The 22,127-nt window shown below is 39.5% G+C and overlaps 1 protein-coding gene across 1 annotated transcript; it reads right to left on the bottom strand.

Moving 5' to 3' along the window:
- Window positions 1–541: 541 nt before the first annotated feature.
- Window positions 542–22,020, bottom strand: ogdhb (oxoglutarate dehydrogenase b). Its single transcript, XM_085464705.1, has 23 exons — window positions 21,977–22,020; window positions 20,394–20,792; window positions 18,611–18,799; window positions 16,359–16,452; window positions 13,928–14,043; window positions 13,562–13,716; window positions 13,284–13,430; window positions 9,890–9,980; window positions 8,851–9,030; window positions 8,628–8,756; window positions 8,113–8,292; window positions 7,096–7,248; window positions 6,429–6,531; window positions 6,088–6,216; window positions 5,840–5,990; window positions 5,515–5,642; window positions 5,146–5,324; window positions 4,655–4,726; window positions 3,835–3,960; window positions 3,681–3,753; window positions 3,438–3,601; window positions 2,992–3,146; window positions 542–1,499 (listed from the first exon to the last, which is right to left on the bottom strand). The coding sequence occupies exons 2-23, from the start codon at window positions 20,625–20,627 to the stop codon at window positions 1,403–1,405; spliced, it is 3,045 nt and encodes a 1,014-aa protein (XP_085320831.1). The 5' UTR covers window positions 20,628–20,792; window positions 21,977–22,020; the 3' UTR covers window positions 542–1,402.
- Between the last annotated feature and the right edge of the window lie 107 nt (window positions 22,021–22,127).

Below are 22,127 nucleotides of genomic sequence, written 5' to 3'. Positions count from 1 at the left end.
TACATTTGTTAACAAATACACAAAATACACATGGATAGTTACCTTAATAAAACACTATTTGCACAATAAGACTGGGATATATTTTTCAGAGTACTCCATTCCATGTCCACTACATTCTTTTGCCTCTGTTTGTCCATGTGGTGTATGTGATAGGACTGTGTTGATCCTGCAACATCATATTAATGTTGCTGCAGGACTACAATTGCACCTGAGCCATCTTGTATGCCATGTATGCTGGCTGTGGTGGGTAAAGATGACGGTGATCAAGAGGCAGCTCCTTGCATTGTAAAGTGACTCATTGTGAATTCTCATCTCTACTCTTTAGAAAGAAGTGAAAGAAAATGTCCAAAAGAAAAATGAGGTTAATCTACAAATTCTATTTGGGGCTTTCTCGTGAGCATGATTGGGAGATCTTGAGTATTTAGAAGATCTTTGGTTACAATGGTGACTGACTTCTCTGCAGCTTCTTGATTACATGTATAAAAGAAAAAGTGCAAAATTGTAAATTATATATTTGTGAAATATTGAAGAGCAAAAGCAGGACTATTCAAAAAGCTTTATTTGCCAAGATCAATGAAAACAGAATGTGTATAATAATATTAAAAATACAAGTTAGTTCTTTATACTTAGGACTGCACTTTTCTGGACCACAGACCTGTGATGTTGTTTCTGAAATCTGTTGGAGCCACTCTGGAGCAAAGTGTACTAAAATGCCAGAAAAGAACTATCCTCCTTTTCTTCCTTAAAATATGAACATCATTAATGTTTCTGATTTTGTAATTCTCCAAAGGTTGATTCTGTTCATCTGGACGAAGCGTTTTTGGTGGGAGAAACGTTTCGTCAAGTGACTTCTTCAGTCTCAGCTGACTGCAGGTTTCCCCAATTTTATAAACAGTACATTTGCATAATGACTGAAACTAGCACCACCGAAGGAAATGCATCTCCCACTGAAAACACTAGGTCCAGATGAACAGAATCAACTTTTGGGGAATGTTTCTGATTGTTTGACCCAAAACAGTATACCACACATCAATAATATTATTTGAAGATTTGATCTGGATTAATTATCTGACTGAATATAAGCAAAATAAAATATTACAGTCTTAAAACTGTAATTTGTCTAAATTCACAGATGGATTACAGGCATATCATCAGAGTTTTCTCTAGTGGCGTCCTTCACTGTAAACATGAGATTGTAATAGTTGGTAATAGTGTTAAAAGTCATTGTGTGTTTTGAGATTACATCTGTTTACAATTCTAATCTGTAAAAATACTGAAGTAAAAACACAATGACGTAAAATTTCTGGAAAATGGTGAAGCCGGTCTGGATTCTCTGAAGCTCTGCAGATAGGCTAGATCCCAGAGTGGTGGGAGATCATCAGCCCTTAGTATCAATGTAGATTCAGTTCAGTGCTGTGTCCAGCAAATATTGCAGCTCCATCTTGTGAGTGTGCTTGTTTCCAGTGGCTGGAGCTGCTGCAGCCTCGCGACCAGCATAGCTACACACACACACACACACACACACACACACACACATTAAAAAAAAAAGAACAATACTGCCAATAACAATCACCTTTAACCTGGTTTACAGGTCTTTCTTTTTTGTTTACAGATGCCTTTTCCTCTTTTTGGGAGTAAATTAAACACAAAATATGAGTGAAGAACAGTGGAATGAGGCTGTGAGTTTATTCAACATTTAAAAGTCACAACATTAAACGTCTGCTGTGTGTTTGTGTACTGACATGGCCTCTAAATGATGTATGAGTTCTCACTCCTGTTTACTATAATATCACTGCTCATGATGCAATTCAATGTGTCCTGCAGGATGGCTGTAGCTTAAGTGGTAGGGTGATCCATTTACCAGTCAAAATGTCAGGGGATCAAACCCTGGATCCTCCTGTCCATGTGCCCAAGTATAATGATAGTGTGTGTGAATGTTTTTTTTTTTTTTTTAAGCATTCGATAAATGTGCAAATAAATAAAAACTGATGACCATGAAGACAAAGACAGGTGACTATCAGTGAGCAGCAGTGTGCTACAAAAGAGTGACGGTCAGAAGGAGTTGCACGGTGTCTTTGTAGCACTAGATAAAGCATATAAGTGCCAAGAGGAAATGTGATACTGTACTACAAAGTCAGGAATAGCAGAGAAATATGTGAGGCAAGTGCAGGACATGCAAGACAGTGGTGAGGTGTGTGGTAGAAGATGCAGATGGGTTCATGGTGGGACTGAGATTACATCAGGGATTGGCACTGAGCGCCTTCCTTTTTGTATTGGTCTTGGACAGGTTGACAGATGAGGTCAGGCTGTGTCTACTATGATGTTTGACATTATAGCCTGTAGTGAAAGTAGGCATCAGGGAAACGAGGGTCTGCAGAGGTATGCACTGGGGAGAAGAAGGTACATGAAGAATACATGTGTGTGAATTAGAAAGAGACAAGTGTAACAGTGAAGGTGGATGAGTTTAAATATCTGGGGTAAACCATCCAAAGCAAGACTGGTGAAGATAGGAGTGCACGTGGGGTGCAGTGAGTGGAGGCAAGTGTCAGGGGTGATGTATGACAGAAGGATAGCAGTAAGAATGAAAGTAAATGTTTAATAGATGGCAGACAGACCTGCTAAGTTTTATAGTTGGGTGGCACTAAAAAACAAAAACAAAAGGCAGAGTTGAACAGGATTAGAAATGATTATATCAGAGGGGCGATAAATCAGGTATGATATGTGACAGAAGAATGGCAGCACAAATGAAAGGGAAGTTTTACAAGACTAGTAAGACCTGTTATGATGTATGGTTTGGGACAACCAAAAAGACCAGAATGGACTCGATTAGATATATCAGAGGGACAGTTTAGATTGAGGGTTTAAAGACATAGTTAGTGAGACAAGCATGGTGGTTTAGACATGTGGAGACGAACAATAGTGAACATATTGGTAAATGGACTGGTATACTGCCCTGTCTTCAGGTGTACAGTCAGCTAAAGTCAAACTTACCAGATGGGGCGTGTGTGACCGATGGTGGTGCTGATGCGGGGCTTGACATAGTCATAGTAGCCGTGGTTTTTGTGCTCTTCTTGACACCAAACCAAATCTGCATTTGGATAGTGATCAGCCTCTTCTTTCACCAGATCAAAGGGGAATGGTGACAGCTGCCAAAAAAAGAAAGATGCCACAATGTGGTTGGAATGAACACTCAAGTTTCTGCTACTTTTGGTGTGGAAGTCTGTGCGGTGTTGCCTAACAAGGTGCTGTGATTGACTTAAGGCAGACAAATACTGCACACTATAAGGCCATGCCACCATTGTTTTACCTGTACAGCAGTGAAGTATGTGAAGTGTGAAATTGCCTTGACATTAGACTAAACGAGTCACTCCACAGTCTCAGATTCAGTTTCAGCTTTTTACAGACTTACACAACAGTTTTACCAAAACACTGATTACCTGCTCGATGCGTACAACAGCAATAGCTTCATCCATGCCTCTGTTCTTGCGTTCCCGGGTCAGTTCATAGTAAATCTTGCCGGTGCAGAAAATTAGTCTCTTCACCTTCTCAGGGTTGGTGGCTGTATGCCCATTATCTGGGATTAGACGCCTGAAATGTGTGCCTGCATGACAGAATTCATAAAAACAGAAAATAACCAAATATTTTAAAAGTTCTTTTGCACTCTTTTGATCTGTACTCACCTGGAAGCATATCATCAAAGCTGGACTTAACCTCAGGGTGGCGCAACAGCGACTTTGGAGTTAGTACTATGAGCTGCGATTAAAGACAGAGCATAGAACATGTTCATAATTTCAATTGACTCTTATCTTGCATGTTTTGGTATATATGTCTTACGGGCTTCCTGAAAGGCAGCAGGATCTGTCTGCGGAGAACGTGGAAGTAGTTTGCAGGAGTAGAGCAGTTCACAACAATCCAGTTACAGTCATAAAGCTGATGCATGGCAAAGTCTTCAGACAGTTTCTGCCAACATACAATGAAGTAAAAAAACAAACAGAAATTACAATACAACATACAAAATTTTACGTGGAAGATTAAAAAAGATAAGAAAAGTTTAGTCAACCTGATGACAAAATGTACACAATACAATTATTTAATTCAAAAATTCAAAAGAACAGAATTATTTGTTCCAATTATTTAATTTGTTTAGGTACTAAGGTAAATTAATCAAATAAAAAATATGACTCTGACAAAGACAGAAGAGAACGGAAAATTACTAATGAGTCCAAAGAAAAACAGAAAGATACTTTTAATTGTGGCAAAATACGAATCCAACCTGCACTGCATGTTCCACTCTGTCCTTAACATACGTAGTTACTGTGATGCCACCCATTGTTTTTGCTGTTGAAGCCTCTAGCTGAACTAAGTTTTTTAAAACCAGATGGGCTGATTAAGGACTGATATAACTGAGAAACATATCAACCATGACACAGGCTTACACTAAAGCATGCTCAAAATGCACAAAATGAAGATAATGTTGTATGTTTACTTAGGTCATAGATTCCCTAGATACAGATTGTTTTTGGCTGTAGAGTTCCCCCTGCTGGCCATTAAAAAGAATGCTGATTTAACTTCTGAAATTCCTTCTCTTTTCAGACTTGAAAATCATTTACTTGACAGACTATGATTCCTTAATGACATTCTGACACAAACTCACAGGGAATACATCTGGGTCATCATTGCACATCTGTAGAAATCTTTCAGGGCGTGCAGATGAGTGCTCTGGACCCTGTGATGAAAACGAAATGGAAGCAGTACAAATTTGATGCAGTTTTCTTTCCTGTAGTGTATTTAAGGTTTGTTTATATGTGATATTGCAGATCTCAAGTTTATTAGTAACACATAAGGCACTATGTATCCATATATGTCCTTTCATTTGCATCAAAATAATTTTACTACCATGGACAGAATAAACATTTTGTTCCAGTACAACACAGTACCCCACAGTTTCACACAGAGACATAAGTGATTTGTGCTCTGACAGTGCAACCCCGTAGAATAGTATTAAAAATATAACATTTCGTAAAATCAAGAAGCCATCGATACAAGGCAGGCGTTGCATTATAAGGTGGTAATACAATCCCAAACTCTGATGGTGAGACAAATCAAATTGAGATACATGTGGAATGTGGTAGATTAAATTCTTACCATTCCCTCCATGCCATGAGGAAGCAACAACACTATGCCATTCTGTCTGACCCACTTGGCCTGTCCCGAGCTGATAAACTGATCGATGATGCACTGGGCTGTATTGTGAAAGTCTCCAAACTGGGCCTCCCATAGAACCAGTGCATTGGGACTGGCCATAGCAAAGCCTAATTCAAAACCTGCACATGGGAGAGAAGAATGAAACGGAAGCCTTGATGTTGAAACATGCCAGCAAATTGAAAAGTGACACTTCAACTGTGAAATACTGTACTTCAGGTACTGTGGGAGAGAGCGAGGTAGGCAAAGAATCATGCAAAACGCACCAGATTTTGGTACTTTAGAAGCCTTTATTGTGTTTATGTTACCTACCCAGCACTGCATATTCAGATAGAGAGCTGTTACACACAGTGTAAGGAGCTTGATCAGGGGAGATATAATTCATTGGGATGCACATCCTTTTGTCAGTATTTTGGTCATGAAGAACATGGTGTCGATGGCTGTGAAATATAACCAGAAAAAAATGAGTGGTATGACTGAGTTTGTCCTTTTTTTTTTAAATTCAGAGATAAGATGCAGGTGAAGAAATTAATACAAGCACAGGTCAAAGAGATTTAGATGCAATCACCTCTTGATATTTTATTCTTAGGAAGTTGGCTACATAAATATGTACATAGATAGTACATCTATTTCTTACCTGAACGTGCCCCTCTCCACATCCTGACCACTGAGACGCACATGGATTCCCTCCTTGAGCAGAGAGCCAAAGGCCATATACTCCCCTAGAGCCCAGTCACACAGTCGCTGGCTCACCATATTTGCACGTCCCTTTAGGATACGACTCAACCCTACAACATGAACACCAATGCAGAAAATCCAGGTCTAAAACAGCTTGAAAGTACATTCAGTGGATCTTCATTTTTGTCACAAGAGACGTGAGGGCACCTCCATGTATAGCAAAATCCTGCACTGGGACAGATGCAGCAATGTTGCCAATGTGGCTGAGCGCTTGCTCGCTGATGCCAGTCGAAGGACAGGTCATACTTCTAGGCTGACCCTCCAGTGTGAAAAAGCCTAAATACACAGACACACAAAAGCATTAAAAGCAAGAGGCATGCATGGGATGCCCTTCTTGCCCAAGATTCAAAAATATTCTGTGTATTCAGTTGTATTCATTGTATTCTGTCTTAATTTATTGTGTTTGATGTTAATTTCTTGACAAAATAGGGAGTTAAAAAAACAACACACAGAAATGGTTTAGCTTCATTAACAACATGTAGTCATACCGGGCCAGGGTGAATCTAGCCAGTGCTTGATGTGTAGGATCTTTTCATCTTTGGAGCGAGTATAAGCTTCCTCACAGATTTTGTCATAACTGGCTACTTCCTCCTGCAAGAGATCAATGCAAGTTGGGCATCTAATGAGAAAATTTAGTCTTTCTTTTTATCTTCATTGTGATTTTTAATCTAGTAACTGATAGCAACAGTATAAGTAAAATACTGGTGGCAGCCTCCTAGTAGACACACCTATGGTAATTACAAAATCCTAAGTGACTTCCTTCTCGAGTTTTAGCATTCACAAGATTTTCAGAAAACTTGAGGTTAGCTCTCTTGAATGGCTCTCTAAAATTCACACTTTAACACTCAACCTGCTGAGAAGGTCCATTACGTCATATAGACTGGAGTTGACTGTCAGTGACAGCTGTCCACATGAGAAATCTGTGTGTTACTTGATTAGTCTCAAAGAATTAGCTGAGCTTTTTCATTTGGTATAAAATCCTGACAATGATCATCATCTTCGGACTGAGTAAGCTCAAGCTAAATGTGTGATAGAGTTTAAAACAGCAGCCAAAAATCAAATCCACTTGGAGGTCAGAAGAAGTTATATTGTGTCTTTGTCTACAATTTGCATGCTTCATAACCATCTACAGCACAGGTGTGCAGGTAGCTTTACCTCATATTCTTGAGTTGTGACGACTCCTTCATCAATGAGTTTTTCAACAAATTTCTGCAGGACTCCTTTCTGCTTCTTGATGCGCTTGTACATCAGCGGCTGTGTGAACATGGGCTCATCTATCTCATTATGTCCGTTCCGTCTGTAACACACCTGAGTGCAGAGGCAAATGTTTATGTTTGTTTTTCTGATCACCTATTTGACCCTGTATGCTGTATGAAAATTTAGTATGTCAGTACTGACTGGCACACTTGTTGGCACAGTGCAGTAAAGTGACAGTCCATTTAAATGACAACAGCTGATCCCACCATCTATCATTTTAATCAGTCTTTTGACTCTATTATTTTTTCTTCTACTGGCTCATTTCACATCCACACAGTATTGTTAAAGTCTAAGATAACTGGAAGATAAGTGAAGCAAATAGACGTAGCTTCTTTTAGCAACCAACTAATCCTTGAGATAGCAACAGGTATTCTAGCCTTTTCTGAACGCACCCTGAGAATGAATATTTCATTCTCCACAATTTCATTGTACATGTACAATGATAATAAAGGGCTATTCTATTCTATTCTATTCTATTCTATTCTATTCTATTTTTTGTTGCCATTAGGGTATCATCATGCTTCACCTGATTGTAAACTACTACTACCCATTATTCTAAACTCCTCACTTTTAAAGTTTTTACCTTGATTTAGTTCATTTGTGTGTGTGTGTGTCTGTGTTTTTCTAAACTGCTTCTAACAAATGATCCTTTATTGGATTAATCAAAAATTGGACTGAATTGAATTAAACCGTCATGTTTCTAAGGTCAGATGGGGCTTAATGCCCTTTTTAGATGTTGGAAACATGCTTACTCCTACTTTATGCTTTGTTCACAGGTTTACTTTCATTATTTCGGGTTATAGTTAGTAAAAGTGTTTCCTGTTTTCAAAGTATTTTTTCTTGAATAACAGCAGTTTCAGTCAGGGTCATTTTACTTGGTGGTTAACAAAAAGTTATAATAACGAGCATTTTTACCAGGTCTACAACGACATCTTTATGGAATGTGTTCCTCCATTCAGCTGCAACTTTGCACACATACATCACAGCCTCTGGATTATCTGCGTTAACGTGAAAGATCGGTGCATTGACCACTCGAGCTACATCGGTTGGGTACGGAGATGAACGAGCCACCCTGGGATCTGTCGTAAAACCAATCTATGTGGGCAAGAGTAACACACATGTATATTAAAACCAGTTACAGTTATGACACTGTGCTCATTTTAACTACTGGAACTGCAATTCCAGCAATTCACACGCAGTGTTAAATACACAGTATTATGGTCAATTCAAAAGTACTTTTAGTGTATATTCAATAATCCATACTCCAGAAGCCTAGTTTTATCTGGGGAAAACTAATTCAGTTACAAAACCATTATTATTATTATTATAACCATTAAGTGATCTATTTGTTGAAATACCTGTCCATACCATAAACTTGATAACTGCTGAAAGAATTTTAAACGTAACAAACTGAATCGAACAGTCCATACCTGGTTGTTGACCACCACGTGTATTGTACCATGTGTGGTGTAGGATGGCAGGTCAGACAGGTGGAATGTCTCATACACTATACCCTGACCTGCAAATGCAGCATCGCCATGAAGGAGAATAGACATCACCTGCAAAATGATTCACCAAAATGCAAACATATTGGAAAACATCCACGGAGACATTGTCTTCTGTTTATATGGTAAAGAAAAAAATTCAACATACTCTCTTTCCCTCAGTGTCCCCACAGTAGAACTGCTCAGCTTTGGTCTTTCCCTGCACCACTGGATCAACGGCCTCCAAGTGGGAGGGGTTTGCCACGAGAGACAATGTCATGTACTTGTCACTGACCCGGTTCATCCTCCTGTGATACATCCCCAAGTGATATTTCACATCGCCAGAACCCTGAGAGCACAAAGTCAGATGCTGAACCTTTCATCTTTATTTATTTTTATTAATAACATATGTGCACATGTGCTATTCAATAGACGGCCTACACAATTTTAATATTGCAGGTGGAGCTAATGTTAACCTGAATTTAATAACCCAACATAATAATCTGCTACTTTTATTGATCTATAAAAACATAGTAATATCGCACTTAATGTAATAAATTTATATTTTAGGAAGGTGCTGTGCCACTGCATGTTCCCCTTTTAGATATACCTCTGCATTCTGCAGCCATCAGTCTACAGTTGAATTAATATGCTAGAGTTAAATACATGTGGCAGGTCACATATTTTAATAATTGCATGGCATACTAACATTGGCTTTTTAGCTTGTTCTTAACAGCTAACCTAACCAACGTACTTGTGTAAGCCATAATTGCAGTGAATGAGAACTGCTGAAAAGCTGAACGGGTGTCTTACTTTGTTTTTTTTCTCAGGTTTTGATTTGATTTGATTCCACTTTTGTTTGATTTTGATTACATAACATTTTCTTAATAACAGCTATCGTTCACCTCTCACCTCTGGGTTTAGTTAGTACCACCTCTTTGCTGTCTCTGTGTGACAGATGGGGAGCACTACTAATTTGTACCCCACTTTTAACTGGACCCCATCATAGTTACTATTGATACCTTCTGGTTGGAAAAAAGAGGCTTTCTCAGCTAAAGAGTGTCAATCATTTTTAAAGTTATTCATGTGCCTAAACACATTTTCCAAACATCAGTTGTTATCATTAACACAAGCACTGTCATAGTTATATTTTTTGTGTAAATCTGTTTCATTGCTCTTGACTAAATCTAACTAAATAATGTTCAAACCTCATCCGCAGCCTCTAACTTAGAGTCAAACTGACAAAAGATTTGCTCCAGCTCCTTCCGGATCACATTTGCCAGCACATTCAGTCTGCCTCTGAAGACACATAAGAGGAATAAAAACACTTCAATAAAGATACAGTAATTCTACCTTTGTAACACATTTCTGCACATTCCTAACAGAGATGCAACAGGTTTGAATTGGCTACCAGTGATGAGCTGAAGAGTTTAAATGAATTTGTGGCTCTTACTATTAGTGTAGACAATCACCTATATGAACAAAACAAGGAATGGAACGACAAGTCTCAGCCTTCCTCTGGCTGTAGTTCCCGTCCCGATTCTGCCCTTTGGTTCTCCCTGCCTTCCACTTCCAGCACAGCACTTAAAGCTCCTCTGTTCGCCATTCTGGGGGGCCAATGCAGCTCAGTCAGGCTATACTAGCACCTGAGGAATAGCAGCTGAGAACCAAGTTGAAGCTGTCTTTTTTGTGGTCAGTCTGGTCATTTTGTACTTGAACTTGCCCAGTATGACCAAAAGACAATACCAACCAGTAAGAGTGGGGATCATTTGTGTAAACTGCTGAGAATGAAAAAAATTTCAGAAGCTTGTAGACAGTTTTAGTTCAGCTCTGGTGTTGGTGCATGGGGCCTTTCTTTCTCAATATGTGGACATGGTACACTACATCCTTGTACTCTGCGTTTAACACCTGCTGAAAGAACTATGATGTAGGTAGCTGCAAGCTGCTAACTGTCGAGTTACACAACATTGCCAAAAGTATTTGCTTGTCTGCCTTCACAACTTTATGAACTTGAGTGAAATCATATTCTTAATCCACAGGTCAAAGGAGCTTGCAAAGAAAAGCGTCTGGACTTCTTTAAGTTGCTTGAAGACGTTTCACCTCTCATCCGAGAAGCTTCTTCAGTTCTAAGGTCAAATGGTGGAGAGTCCCAGATATAAACCTAGTGGGAGTAACCCCCCACAGAGGGACAAAAGGACCCCCTGATGATCCTCTAATCGCCTGAGCCAAGGTGTGAAACTGGGTGTGGGTCCCAATCAGCCAGAGTTTCGGGTGAGTTCATTGTGAAACCTGGCCCCACCTTATCATGCGAATTCCTGAGGTCAGATGGCCCGATGGTTCACCCGAAAGACAAAACGCCAAAACACAGTCTTAACAATGTGGTGTATGCTGTACAGTGCAGCGAGGAATGCCCAGACCTCTACATTGGAGAGACCAAACAGCCACTTCACAAGCGCATGGCACAACACAGAAGAGCCACCTCTACAGGACAAGACTCAGCAGTCCATCTGCATCTTAAGGATAAAGGACACTCTTTCGAGGATGCCAATGTTCACATTTTGGACAGAGAGGACAGATGGTTTGAAAGAGGAGTGAAAGAAGCCATCTATGTCCACTGTGAGCGACCATCTTTGAACAGAGGCGGGGGTTTACGACACCAACTCTCTGCCATCTATAATCCAGTTTTGAGATCCCTTCCCAGACGCCTTAACGCCCACTCACATCCTGGGCCATCTGACCTCAGGAATTCGCATGATAAGGTGGGGCCAGGTTTCACAATGAACACACCCGAAACTCTGGCTGATTGGGACCCACACCCAGTTTCACACCTTGGCTCAGGCGATTAGAGGATCATCAGGGGGTCCTTTTGTCCCTCTGTGGGGGGTTACTCCCACTAGGTTTATATCTGGGACTCTCCACCATTTGACCTTAGAACTGAAGAAGCTTCTCGGATGAGAGGTGAAACGTCTTCAAGCAACTTAAAGAAGTCCAGACGCTTTTCTTTGCAAGCTCCTTTGACTACGATGACCTGGATGACTGAGAACCTTCACAGACCTTAATCCACAGGGTTTAATATGATGTCTACCCACCCTTTGCAGTCACACTATATTTTTTAAGGTCAGACACTGACTGTGCACGAAAAGGCCTGGTTTGCATTCATTCCAAAGGTGTTCTATTAAGTTAAGGTCAGTACTCTGTGCAGGCCAGTCCCCACCAAAGTTCTTCCGCACCAAACCCGCTCTCCATGTCTTTATGGAACTTACTTTGCCCAGTGGTATGGAGTCATTTTGAAGCAGGAAGGGGGCACCTTCAAACTATTCCCACAAAGCATGAAATTGTACAAAATATCTTAGTATGCTGAAGCATTAAGATTTCCATTTACTGGAAGTGGCCGAGCCCGCCAAAAAAAAAAAAAAAAAACAACCTTCCTCCATGAAACTTTACACTTGGAACAATGCAGTCTGGCAAATTTTGTTCTCTTGGCAACTGACAAAACCACGCTTATCCATTGGATTGCCAGATGGAGAAGCTTGATTCGTCACTTCAGTGAACAGGTTGTGTGCTTTACACCACTGCATTGTTGGGTATTTTACTTGTAAAACCACTCTGACCTATGTATGTAGGGGAGCGTTATCCATGGGATGAACAAGCCTTTTCTTTTTATCTGAGGGTGTGACTGGGTCTGGAGTGCTTGGAAAAATTATCTGAATTTCTCTGATAAACCTGCTTCAGCAGGGATGACAATGCTGTTCCATTTGTTATTCTGTTTCTCCCTGGTTGATTTCTGACCTTCTTTCTTGTGCATTTAAGAGCTTTCTTTGCGTGTGTGTTTCCTTTCTTTCCGTTCTGCCTAAGAGGGAATGTGTTCTGCCTGGTGTTGCACAGTCCTGATTACCCCAAGAGTCTAGATTACCCACACTAAAAAACAAGATCAATCAAACCCTCAAGGAACTCAGAACCAGACCCTGCAAGAATTTAGAAGAGGAACTTGCAACACTTCCACCTTACTGCATTTTAGAGGTATTGCACTGGAATTTTGTTGTTGCCCATCTTCTACCCCTCCTATACTTCTAACACCATCTCCAACAAAAAAGGCAAATCTCTGCTTTAGTACTGTATCACCCTAAAAGAGCACTTTGCTCTCAGACTGCTGGTTTATTTGTGATTCCTTGGGTACTCAAAAGTAGAATGGGAGGCAGAGCCTTGAGCTTTCAGGGCTCTCTTCTGTGGAATAAGCTCAGAGTTTGGACTTGGGCGACAGACACCCTCTCTACTTTTAGGCTTAAAACTTTCCTTTTTAACACAGCATAAAATTTGGGCTGGATCTTCCCTTAGTTACCCTGCAATAGGAAGAGATTTCTTCCTGTTAAAAGGAAGTTTTTCCCTATCACTGTTGCCAACATGTTTACTCATAGAGGGTCATCTGATCGTTGGGGTTTTCTCTAGTTCATCTCTATTACTGTTGGGTCTTTATCTTACAATATAAAGTGCCTTGAGGCAGCTGTTTTTGTGATTTTTTGCTACATAAATAAAATTGAATTGAATTAGAACTGAATTTGCTGGTCATCGATATGCAAAAGGTAAAATTCATAGCCATGGCACCTGTGTGGCATTCCCATGATTACACTCTCCACTCCACTCTGACTGGACTTGTCAATGATGGTCTTCAGGGCTGGAATGAGCGACTCACAACCTTCCAGGCCAAAGCGCTTCTCTGAAGACCACTTCCTTTGGAGAAATTCCTCAAACCTGCAAAAAGTTGGTTGTGGTGTTTCACACTGTGGCTCGGAACTTTACACTTCCATCAGACTGAGAAAGGCCTTTTAAACTTTTAGTTATTTGTTGAGGCGTACTAAGAAAGTGAAGCACCACAGACACACCTGGTTGACTGGATCATTCTGGCCAGTAGGGTCCTCTTCTCCTCCAGAGTGCACTGCATGACTCCTGGAGTCTCAAACTTCTGTCTGATCCATTGGCACTGTTCCATGTCATTAATAAACATAAACTCTACACCGATGTGTTGACAGTAAGCTCTCTAAGAGACAAAAAAAAGTTACGTTTGTATTAGTTTGGATAAAAAAGAGGTTCCTGTTACAACTTTTCTTGGCTGTGTGTATCTGCTGATATATGGGTATCTAAATCAGCATCTATATGGGTATCTATACCACAAAGACATTGGAAATCAAACAAGTTGGATCATCACATTCTGTGTTTAAAAAATAAGCATTTATATATATGATCCTTACCTCAAGGCGGTATATGATCTCTCTGAGAGGCAGAGCACTTTCATTCCCACCAATGAAGGTGGTAGTGGGAAGCCGGAACACCTTATCTAAGTCACTTTCAGCCAGCCCATAAATGCCTGCAGTGTAAACAATGAAATAAAAAATCTTTCTTTCAGCCCATCATCGCACAATATATGTAGGCTGTGAAATTGATAGGACAAAACCAAATGGCAACTTCTAGAATAGAAAAATGAGGCAGACAAACAATGGTACAGTCGACAGAAAACGTATGTATCGTGTTAGTGTTTCTGACATTTTAACAATACAGCCCATCCAAGATATAGTATTCCAGTTTAGGTGAGTGAAATTGTTATTAGCCTGTTACTTGGAACTGTGTATGTAGAAGATGCATCTGTACAGTTTGTAAACGCAGCTTCCTAACCAAGCCTTCCACCCTCTGGCCCAAATGTAACACTTTTGGCTTCAAAAGACCAACAATGCGACAGCTAAAACACTAAGGTAGAAGACTCTGCATGAAGAGTTGTTAGTTAAACAACAGCTACACATAACTTTTAGTGATCTTATTAGTTTGGGTAATTTTTTAATTGTTTCACTTTGTTCTATCAATTTTGTATGTATGTGGGTTTTCTTTACATCTTATGTCTTATAAAGTACACAGCATTTTGAATTGCCTAACTCAAAGGTTCAGGGTAAAGCCACTTTTCACGCCTTTAAATTGCTTTTTATCTCTGGCATTTTGACTATTATAACAAAATGAATTAAATTCATTCACAAAGAAACATCAATGGTTTGCAATCTTTTTTATTAAGTGGCTATAATAATTTTTCTTTGACTGAAAAATGCTTAAGTAAGTTTTGCAAAGATTTTTATCTTTACCCTGTGTGAATCCATATGAACTTAAACCCCTGTCTATAATATTTGCATTGAGCTGTACAGGGATTTGATTTGATTTAAAAATGACTGACATATCATATGTCCTTACAACCTGACCTGAACACAAGATGATTCCATTATTTCCCATTATGCAGTTCTCTTGACATAATCTCACAAGCAGCGAAAGCAGTTTGATCTTTGTGGATTAAACTGGTCAAGTCTTCCTTTAAGGAACATTTTAGCTTAAAATCTCAAATCTCTCTTTCTATCCTTTAATTCATCAGGGGCCAAAGCTCTTTTACAGCAGCTGCAGCATCAAATCTCAGCTGATTACATTCTCAAAATGACAGAGCTTTCTTTCTCAAAACCCCGAGGCTCTGAATTAACTCGCCAAACAAGGTCAGGCAAATCACCCCTTAATATCAGCATCCATGGTTTAAACTCCTGAACCATGGTCATTATGTAATATTAACTTTTCATTTAGCTTGGTTTTATGGGTCTGTAATTTCCTAATAACTTGCCTGGAAAGAAACAGATAACCTGTCATAAATACATAACTCTGTTATTTTTTTAATGCTTTTTTTCCCTCCTTCTTTTTTAAAGCTCCAATCTATAGTCACAGAAACCACACATAATGAGAAGCAATGTACTTAAAGCTGAAGGTAGGTTAAGTTTACTGGTCAAATGGTGCGCCAATGTAGTGAAGAGACACGGTCTAAGACGTCAGAGTGGCTTGTGTTTATCTAAGCATGCAATGTCCTCGTCACACCAAACCGTGATAAGACAAAACTAGATAGACAAGGGGCAGGGCAACTTGTTGTATCTATGTCTTTTTGTGCATCTCTGTCAGCAAATTAGTACAGAGTACTCTGCTTATCATGGGGGATTATTAATTCAATACATCCCAGTCAGCGTGTTACATAGGAGATCTTTAGACTTTTCTGCTTTTCTGAACTACCTCGCACATAAAAACCTAGCCTTGTTTTCTTTGATGATGTAACATAATCAAGTAGTTTCTGCCTGTAATCTAATCATAGTAACATTTTATTGAAGCACACTTAGATAAGCCTGTAAAAGTCCTGCTTGACCTCATTGGCCACTGAGCAAAGGTTGTCAGGAGCCAACAAGCACACCTTCTTTCATGGGTGACTTGCTGCAAGACAGTTATTATTAGTTATAGTTAGTATAATATCATCAAAGTATCAAATATAATAATATCAAAGAAGTATGTTTTATGGCAAATGCACATGCACTGACACTCATGTTTTTTCTCTGACAGACACACACACACAAAGCGTGGGCCTGTGATAGTAAATAAAAGAGGAGGGAGGCTAAAAGATAAGAAAGCAGGGTTGTCACATTGATAAAGAAAACTGAAAGGGTAAATGGGTCGGTGAAGGTACATAAGGAGTGGATCAGTGATAAAAGAGCAGTGGGACAATTAAAGGTATCAAATATATCATGACAAAAAGGATCAAAGTATAAAAATAACAGGAAAAGAAAAGCCAGCGGAAAAAAGAGAAAATGAATAAACATGCAACAGGATTATTGTTCTCACCGACGTTCTGGAAACCAATAGTACAGGGGGCATCGTCAAAGTCTACACAACTGATATCCAGGGGATCCAGCTTGGCTATGTGATGCCCTCTTACCTACACAGAAGGGAATATGGCTCAATGCATCGATTATTGATACTGAAAGTGTCCATTACTGTTTTTGGTGCAATGGGAAAATTGGAATTATAATGGTTATATGTCAGCTATTTCATTCACTGATTTTTTTTTTTGTATTTCTATGTGTATTCTTCCCCATTTATTTATTAATTATTTTTATTCTTAACATAAATAACTACATAAATAAATCTGTTTATAAATAAAACATTAATAATACTGTAAATTGAAAAGACACAGACAAAAAGTACTGAACACATGAAGAAAGGGAGGTGCAAAAAGGCATGGAAAGTCATGACACCAGCGGAAATGAATCAATAATTAGAACGTTTCTTGAAGATGTTTTACGTCTCATCCGAGATTCTTCTTCAGTTCTAAGATCAACTGGTGGAGAGTCCCAGATTTTAAGCCCTAGAGTCCCCCAAGAGGGTCATGGACCCCTTATTGATCCTCTACCTAATCACACAGACTAAGGTGTAAAAACGGGTGTAGGTCACAATCAGCCAAAGCTTCGGGTGAACCCACTGTGAAACCCTATCATGTGATTTCCTCAGGTGAAATGGCCCAGAATGTGAGTGGGCGTTAAGGCGTCTGGGAAGGGATCTCAACAATGGATTATAGATGGCAGTTGTTCAGTTGTTCATGGCAGTTGGCCTCTGTTCAAAGATGGTCGCTCACAGTGGACATAGATGGCTTCTTTCACGATGTGAACATTGGTGTCCTCAAAAGAGTGACCTGTCCTTTAGATGCAGATGAACACCCAAGTCTTGTCCCATCAAGGTGGCTCTTCTGTGCTGTGCCATGTGTTTTTGGCTGTTTGGTCTCTCTGATGTAGAGGTCTGAGCAAACCTCACTACACTGTACAGCATATAATATGTTGTTAAGCTTGTGTTTAGGAGTTTGTCTTTGGGATGAACCCGTTTTTGTCTGAGTGTGTGGCTGGGTCTGAAGTACACTGGGATGTCGTGCTTGGAGATGATTCTCCTGAGTTTCTCTGAAAAACCTGCTACATAGGGGATGACAATATTGTTGCGTTTGTCTTTCTGATCCTCCCTAGTTGGTGTCTTCTTTTCTGTGCATTTTTGCTGACTTGATGAAAACCCATTTAGGATAACCACATGTTTTAAGAGCTTCCCTTACATGTGTTTGTTCCCTCTTTTTCCCTTCAGGCTTAGAGGGAACATTTTCAAGTAGTAAATATATTTCAGTTCAATACTTTTCACTGTGTCATTTCTCACTAATACACAGTTTATGGGTCTATGGTTTCTTTTATTTGTATGTGTGGACTGGATGGATTATTATTGACATCTGGTAAGAATATCATGCCAATAGCACCTTTAAAAATATTGACACAAACGTACACAGGTCCTGTACGTACGTTTGTGTCATTTTAAAACACAACAGCTCCCCATTCTGATGAGTTTCTAACACAATTTCCAAAGGCAGAAACTGTCTCTTTATATCCCATTATCAACTCAGACTTGCATGAACAATGGTCCAATAATGCACAATGCATTGGTGTAGTCTTGGACTATTTGAGGGTTCTTAATAATGGAAACTAAGCATTCAATTTACAGATGAATCTGAGGTCACAACATTGCCAATTCGGGATGTAAGGCTGAAATTATGTCCACAATCAGTCATCTAAATTTTCGAAAAATCAAATACCATTTATTCCTCATTTGGTGGTGATAGCTGCTCTTGGTCAGTTTTCACGTCCACCTTGAATTTTTTAGAGTAAGGTTTTATAAACAGCAACTTAATTATTGACCATGGCATTGAACACCTGCCTCGCACTTTCCACAATCTACTAAAGAAAATATTGTGCAGTAGTTAATGGCAAAAGGAACTAAAGTAGAATTACTTTTAGTGTACCGTGTCAGAGTAAAACACCAGACTGAAAGTTGTTAATCTTTTGTTTTTTCCTTTATGAATAAACTGAAAAGGCTTACTTTAATTTTGCTTCCTTATCATTTCACTGCAGATTATAGCAGAGAACTGATGATATATGTGAAGTGGGTTTTACTATCTTTGCATTTTGTAACACAGTCTGTGTCACTTCCAGAAACTAAAATGAAAAAAACCCCCCTAACTCTACAATAATGAGAGACAAAACATTTTCTGTGTGGTTGCAGTTAACCTGGTATGCTCGAATAAGTGAGTGTACGGCTAGATGATCCTCCACCAGCTTCTCCACACTGGGTTGAGTCCCCACCAGTGCCTGGGCACTGGACAGTCTTTCTGAAGTCCTACTGAGGTGTGGTGGGCCCTGATAGGCAGCACCAGGCGGAGCCCCAGCACTGGCATTACGGAAAAACACATCCCAGGACTGCATAGAGAAAGAAAGAGACAGTTTACTCAGCAATATGCTAACTAGTCACATGAATTAATAGCCTGTCACCAACGTAGTTAGGTTAAACAGTGATTACTAAGCAAGACTCAAGTCAAGTCACTGTTATCTGGAGCATTTGCCATAACTGGCAATGAGGCAAGATTTACAAAAATCAGTGTAGGTAAAATGAAAACACATAACTTTTTGAAGGCAGTTTACTCACACTCCTGTAGAGATTAAGAATGAATTGTACCCCAAGTTAATATCCGTGTGAGGGCAGGAGAGTGACTACTTCTTGCAATTTAGTGTGAGTCATTACATTACGAGCGTTTCACCATGTATTTAGTGCAAAGCGTACAGTGATTCTCCCAGGCTGACTAAGGGAATCCACATTTTAATTTATCAATGTAAGCATTTTGGTTGCTGCTATACTTTTATTTTGGAGGAGAGTCAGAGAGGAAAGCAAGGGTACGGTACCATGTCTACCAAACAAGTTGAGAAACTATGGCTCCACCCACACATATCTGCTTATTAGTGTTAAGTAACTACAACTGTACTCACCTCAATGGAAGCACAAACTTCTGGATAATCTGTACCTTACTGCAGGACCAAATTAGATGCAGTAAGGCCTAGGAGCCAGCTATTGGCTACAACTACATCACACTTGACTTTCAACTGACAAGATGAGTTATAAAACAAAATCTCAGACTGTGCAGTTTTTATAACGGGGGAAACTATCAATAGACACCAAAATTGTTTTCTGGACTGGACAATAAACATTTTTAATGTTCGGCTGGCCACTTAACCATGGAATTCTATGTGAACTGACTAATTTATGCAGGCAACTTCAAGTTGCCACTCCAGGAACTACAGTTTTTTGCATTTCATCATGTAGACTGGTGTCATAGTGCACACTCTGTGTGATGTCTAAGTGAGAATAGCCTAAGTGAGAATAGTGCAGGTAGTTGTCTATTGCATTTACACTGAGTGTGTCATGTATCCTTTACACTCTATTCAGGCAGCTCCATCACCTAAATTCCAGGATTTCCACTAATAATGTGTCTTCAGTGGATTGTCACTGTGCAACATGTCAAGAAGTACAGGTGTGGACAATTTTGTGTCTTGACGATCATGTGTGAAAATTTTGTATTTTCAAGTTTTAGTAAAATTGTCAACTTTCTTTCTTTACATGTGTATTTAGTGGTCGTTATTTATGTACTTATTTATTATTATTTTCCATTTTTCGACCTCCCCTCCAGCCACCACCAACATCCCAATTTATTTTCAAAATCTGTTTCTGTTTATCTTTTTAAATTTCATCATAAATTTCTGCTCCTTTATACAAATTTAAACACTGTGTCATAGTCACCTTTTCAGTTATGGGTTAATCACCATCATACTTTGGTCCCATGCCAGGCAACCTAATACCTGTCTGTAACTGATGGAGGTGGAGTTATTTTTCACTGTTATGTATTAGGTCATCTCTGCCGACCAAGACACTTGGTTGGTTTTACATGCAGTTTCATATTTTAAACATATATAATTGCAGAAATGACAACGACATCAAACACAGAATTAAATTCATCTGTACCTTGTGTACACTCTTTGGATTCTCCAGCCATGTGTAGTACATCTCCTCCACATAGTTAGAGCTAGTGCCATTAAGAAAGGGTTCACTAGCTAGAGGTGTGTTCAGGTGCCTTGCGGGCTGAGATGTCCTTAAGCCCTGTTTAACTGCCAACGGTACAGGCTTTGATAGGCTCTGGGCCATTTGTACAGCCGTTAAAGGCCAAAGCCTTACAACCGTAGTCCTTAAGCGGTGCATAGCAGCAGATGAGTCACAGTTCTGCAGGACCACTCTCCTGGACAAGGAGATCCTCCAGGCTAATCAGCAGCTGCCCGTCTTCAAATCCATCTGGCTTGCTGAAATGGAGAGATTGGCTTATCTGCAGACACTGCCCCTTTTCTTCTCTCAACTGTCCAATGGATCCTGCAGATTCCAAATATAGATTTTGTAATTGAGCAAACCCAATAAGGCTAATATTAAATATATTTTAGTGGAAAAACACAAGGTAGGGCCAAAAAATTTTTTATTCAGTTTCTCAGTACTTGTATGTGAATGAAGTGCTAGTTGTAAATTCAGGTATGCATTTTGCCATATGTAGCTGCAGAGATTACTTAAAAATTCTGAAAATGTGATATGTACCATAGGCAGCATATGGACTAAGGCCTCAATTATTTCAGAAAAGACTGGGGAAGGAGTCCAAGACTACCATTACATGCTAAAGAAGCAGAGGGTTGCTAACAAGCACAGAAAAGTGGCTAACAATTTGTGATTTCCTTACCCCTAAATCTTGGTCAATATTTAAAAGGTGAACAACAAGAAGTACTTTTGCAACCAGGCCCCTGCTCACCATTAATGAAAAATGCAGGTTTAGGGGGGATCTCTAGAGGCAAGATGTGCCCCATGTTTATACGGCCTATGACTTAGTTATAAGGTTTAAGACTCAGCATTTAGCTATTATATTCAAGCCTTAGATTTAGTTATGGTTTTCAGTATTATGTTATACAATATAGGGACACTATTCACACACTATATGCACATACCCCTATTAAATGTAGGCCTAACGCTAACGGCTGCAAAATGTTGCAGTTTATTTCAGCAAGCAACAAAGCATGTCAAAAATAATAGCTTTCACTTTTTCTTTCACTTTCACACCTTAGTAGTTCCTAAAACCTGGACTTTAATCTTTAGCAGATTTTACTGAAAAAGAGAATGTATGGCTTTTGGTGTATTCCTAGTCATTACTTTTTAGCATTTTATGGCAATCTAATTGAATGTTTCTGTGAGCACAAGTTAAGCAGTAAGACAACACAGGGGAATTTAGTTACGAAAACCCAGAAAAATAACACTGGCGCGGGTTAACAACACATCTAACGGGTCTTTCCAGGGAAAAAAGTAAAATTAAGTTCACTGAGGGAGGCATAAAGCCTAAACACAGACAACAAGCCTCGTAACCTTAAAATCTGCATTCAGTAAATACAATCCCAAACACAAAGCAAGAACACTTCAAAAACCGTACTATCACTATGAAGCATTAATCAGGTTCAAAGTAAAGTTTCCCGTTAAATAAAGCTTTTAGGATAACACTTCATTTGTATCGAGTTTGTTACCTTTTCCACCGTCTCGTAGGTGCTTTTGACGCCTTCCCCGGAGCCTCCCGTGTTGTAAATGAGTGAAAGTCATTGGTCCTGTCGTAGACTAAAGTCTGTGCGCGCGCGCGTGTGTGTCGCGCGCGAGCGCTGTCTCGTTCCTGGTGCTGAA

This window comes from Copadichromis virginalis, linkage group LG7, assembly GCF_057382275.1.
Source record: "Copadichromis virginalis isolate Kocher_CV1m ecotype Utaka linkage group LG7, C_Virginalis_male_GT1.1, whole genome shotgun sequence".
NCBI lineage: Eukaryota > Metazoa > Chordata > Actinopteri > Cichliformes > Cichlidae > Copadichromis > Copadichromis virginalis.
This window is presented reverse-complemented; position numbering and strand designations above follow the sequence as displayed.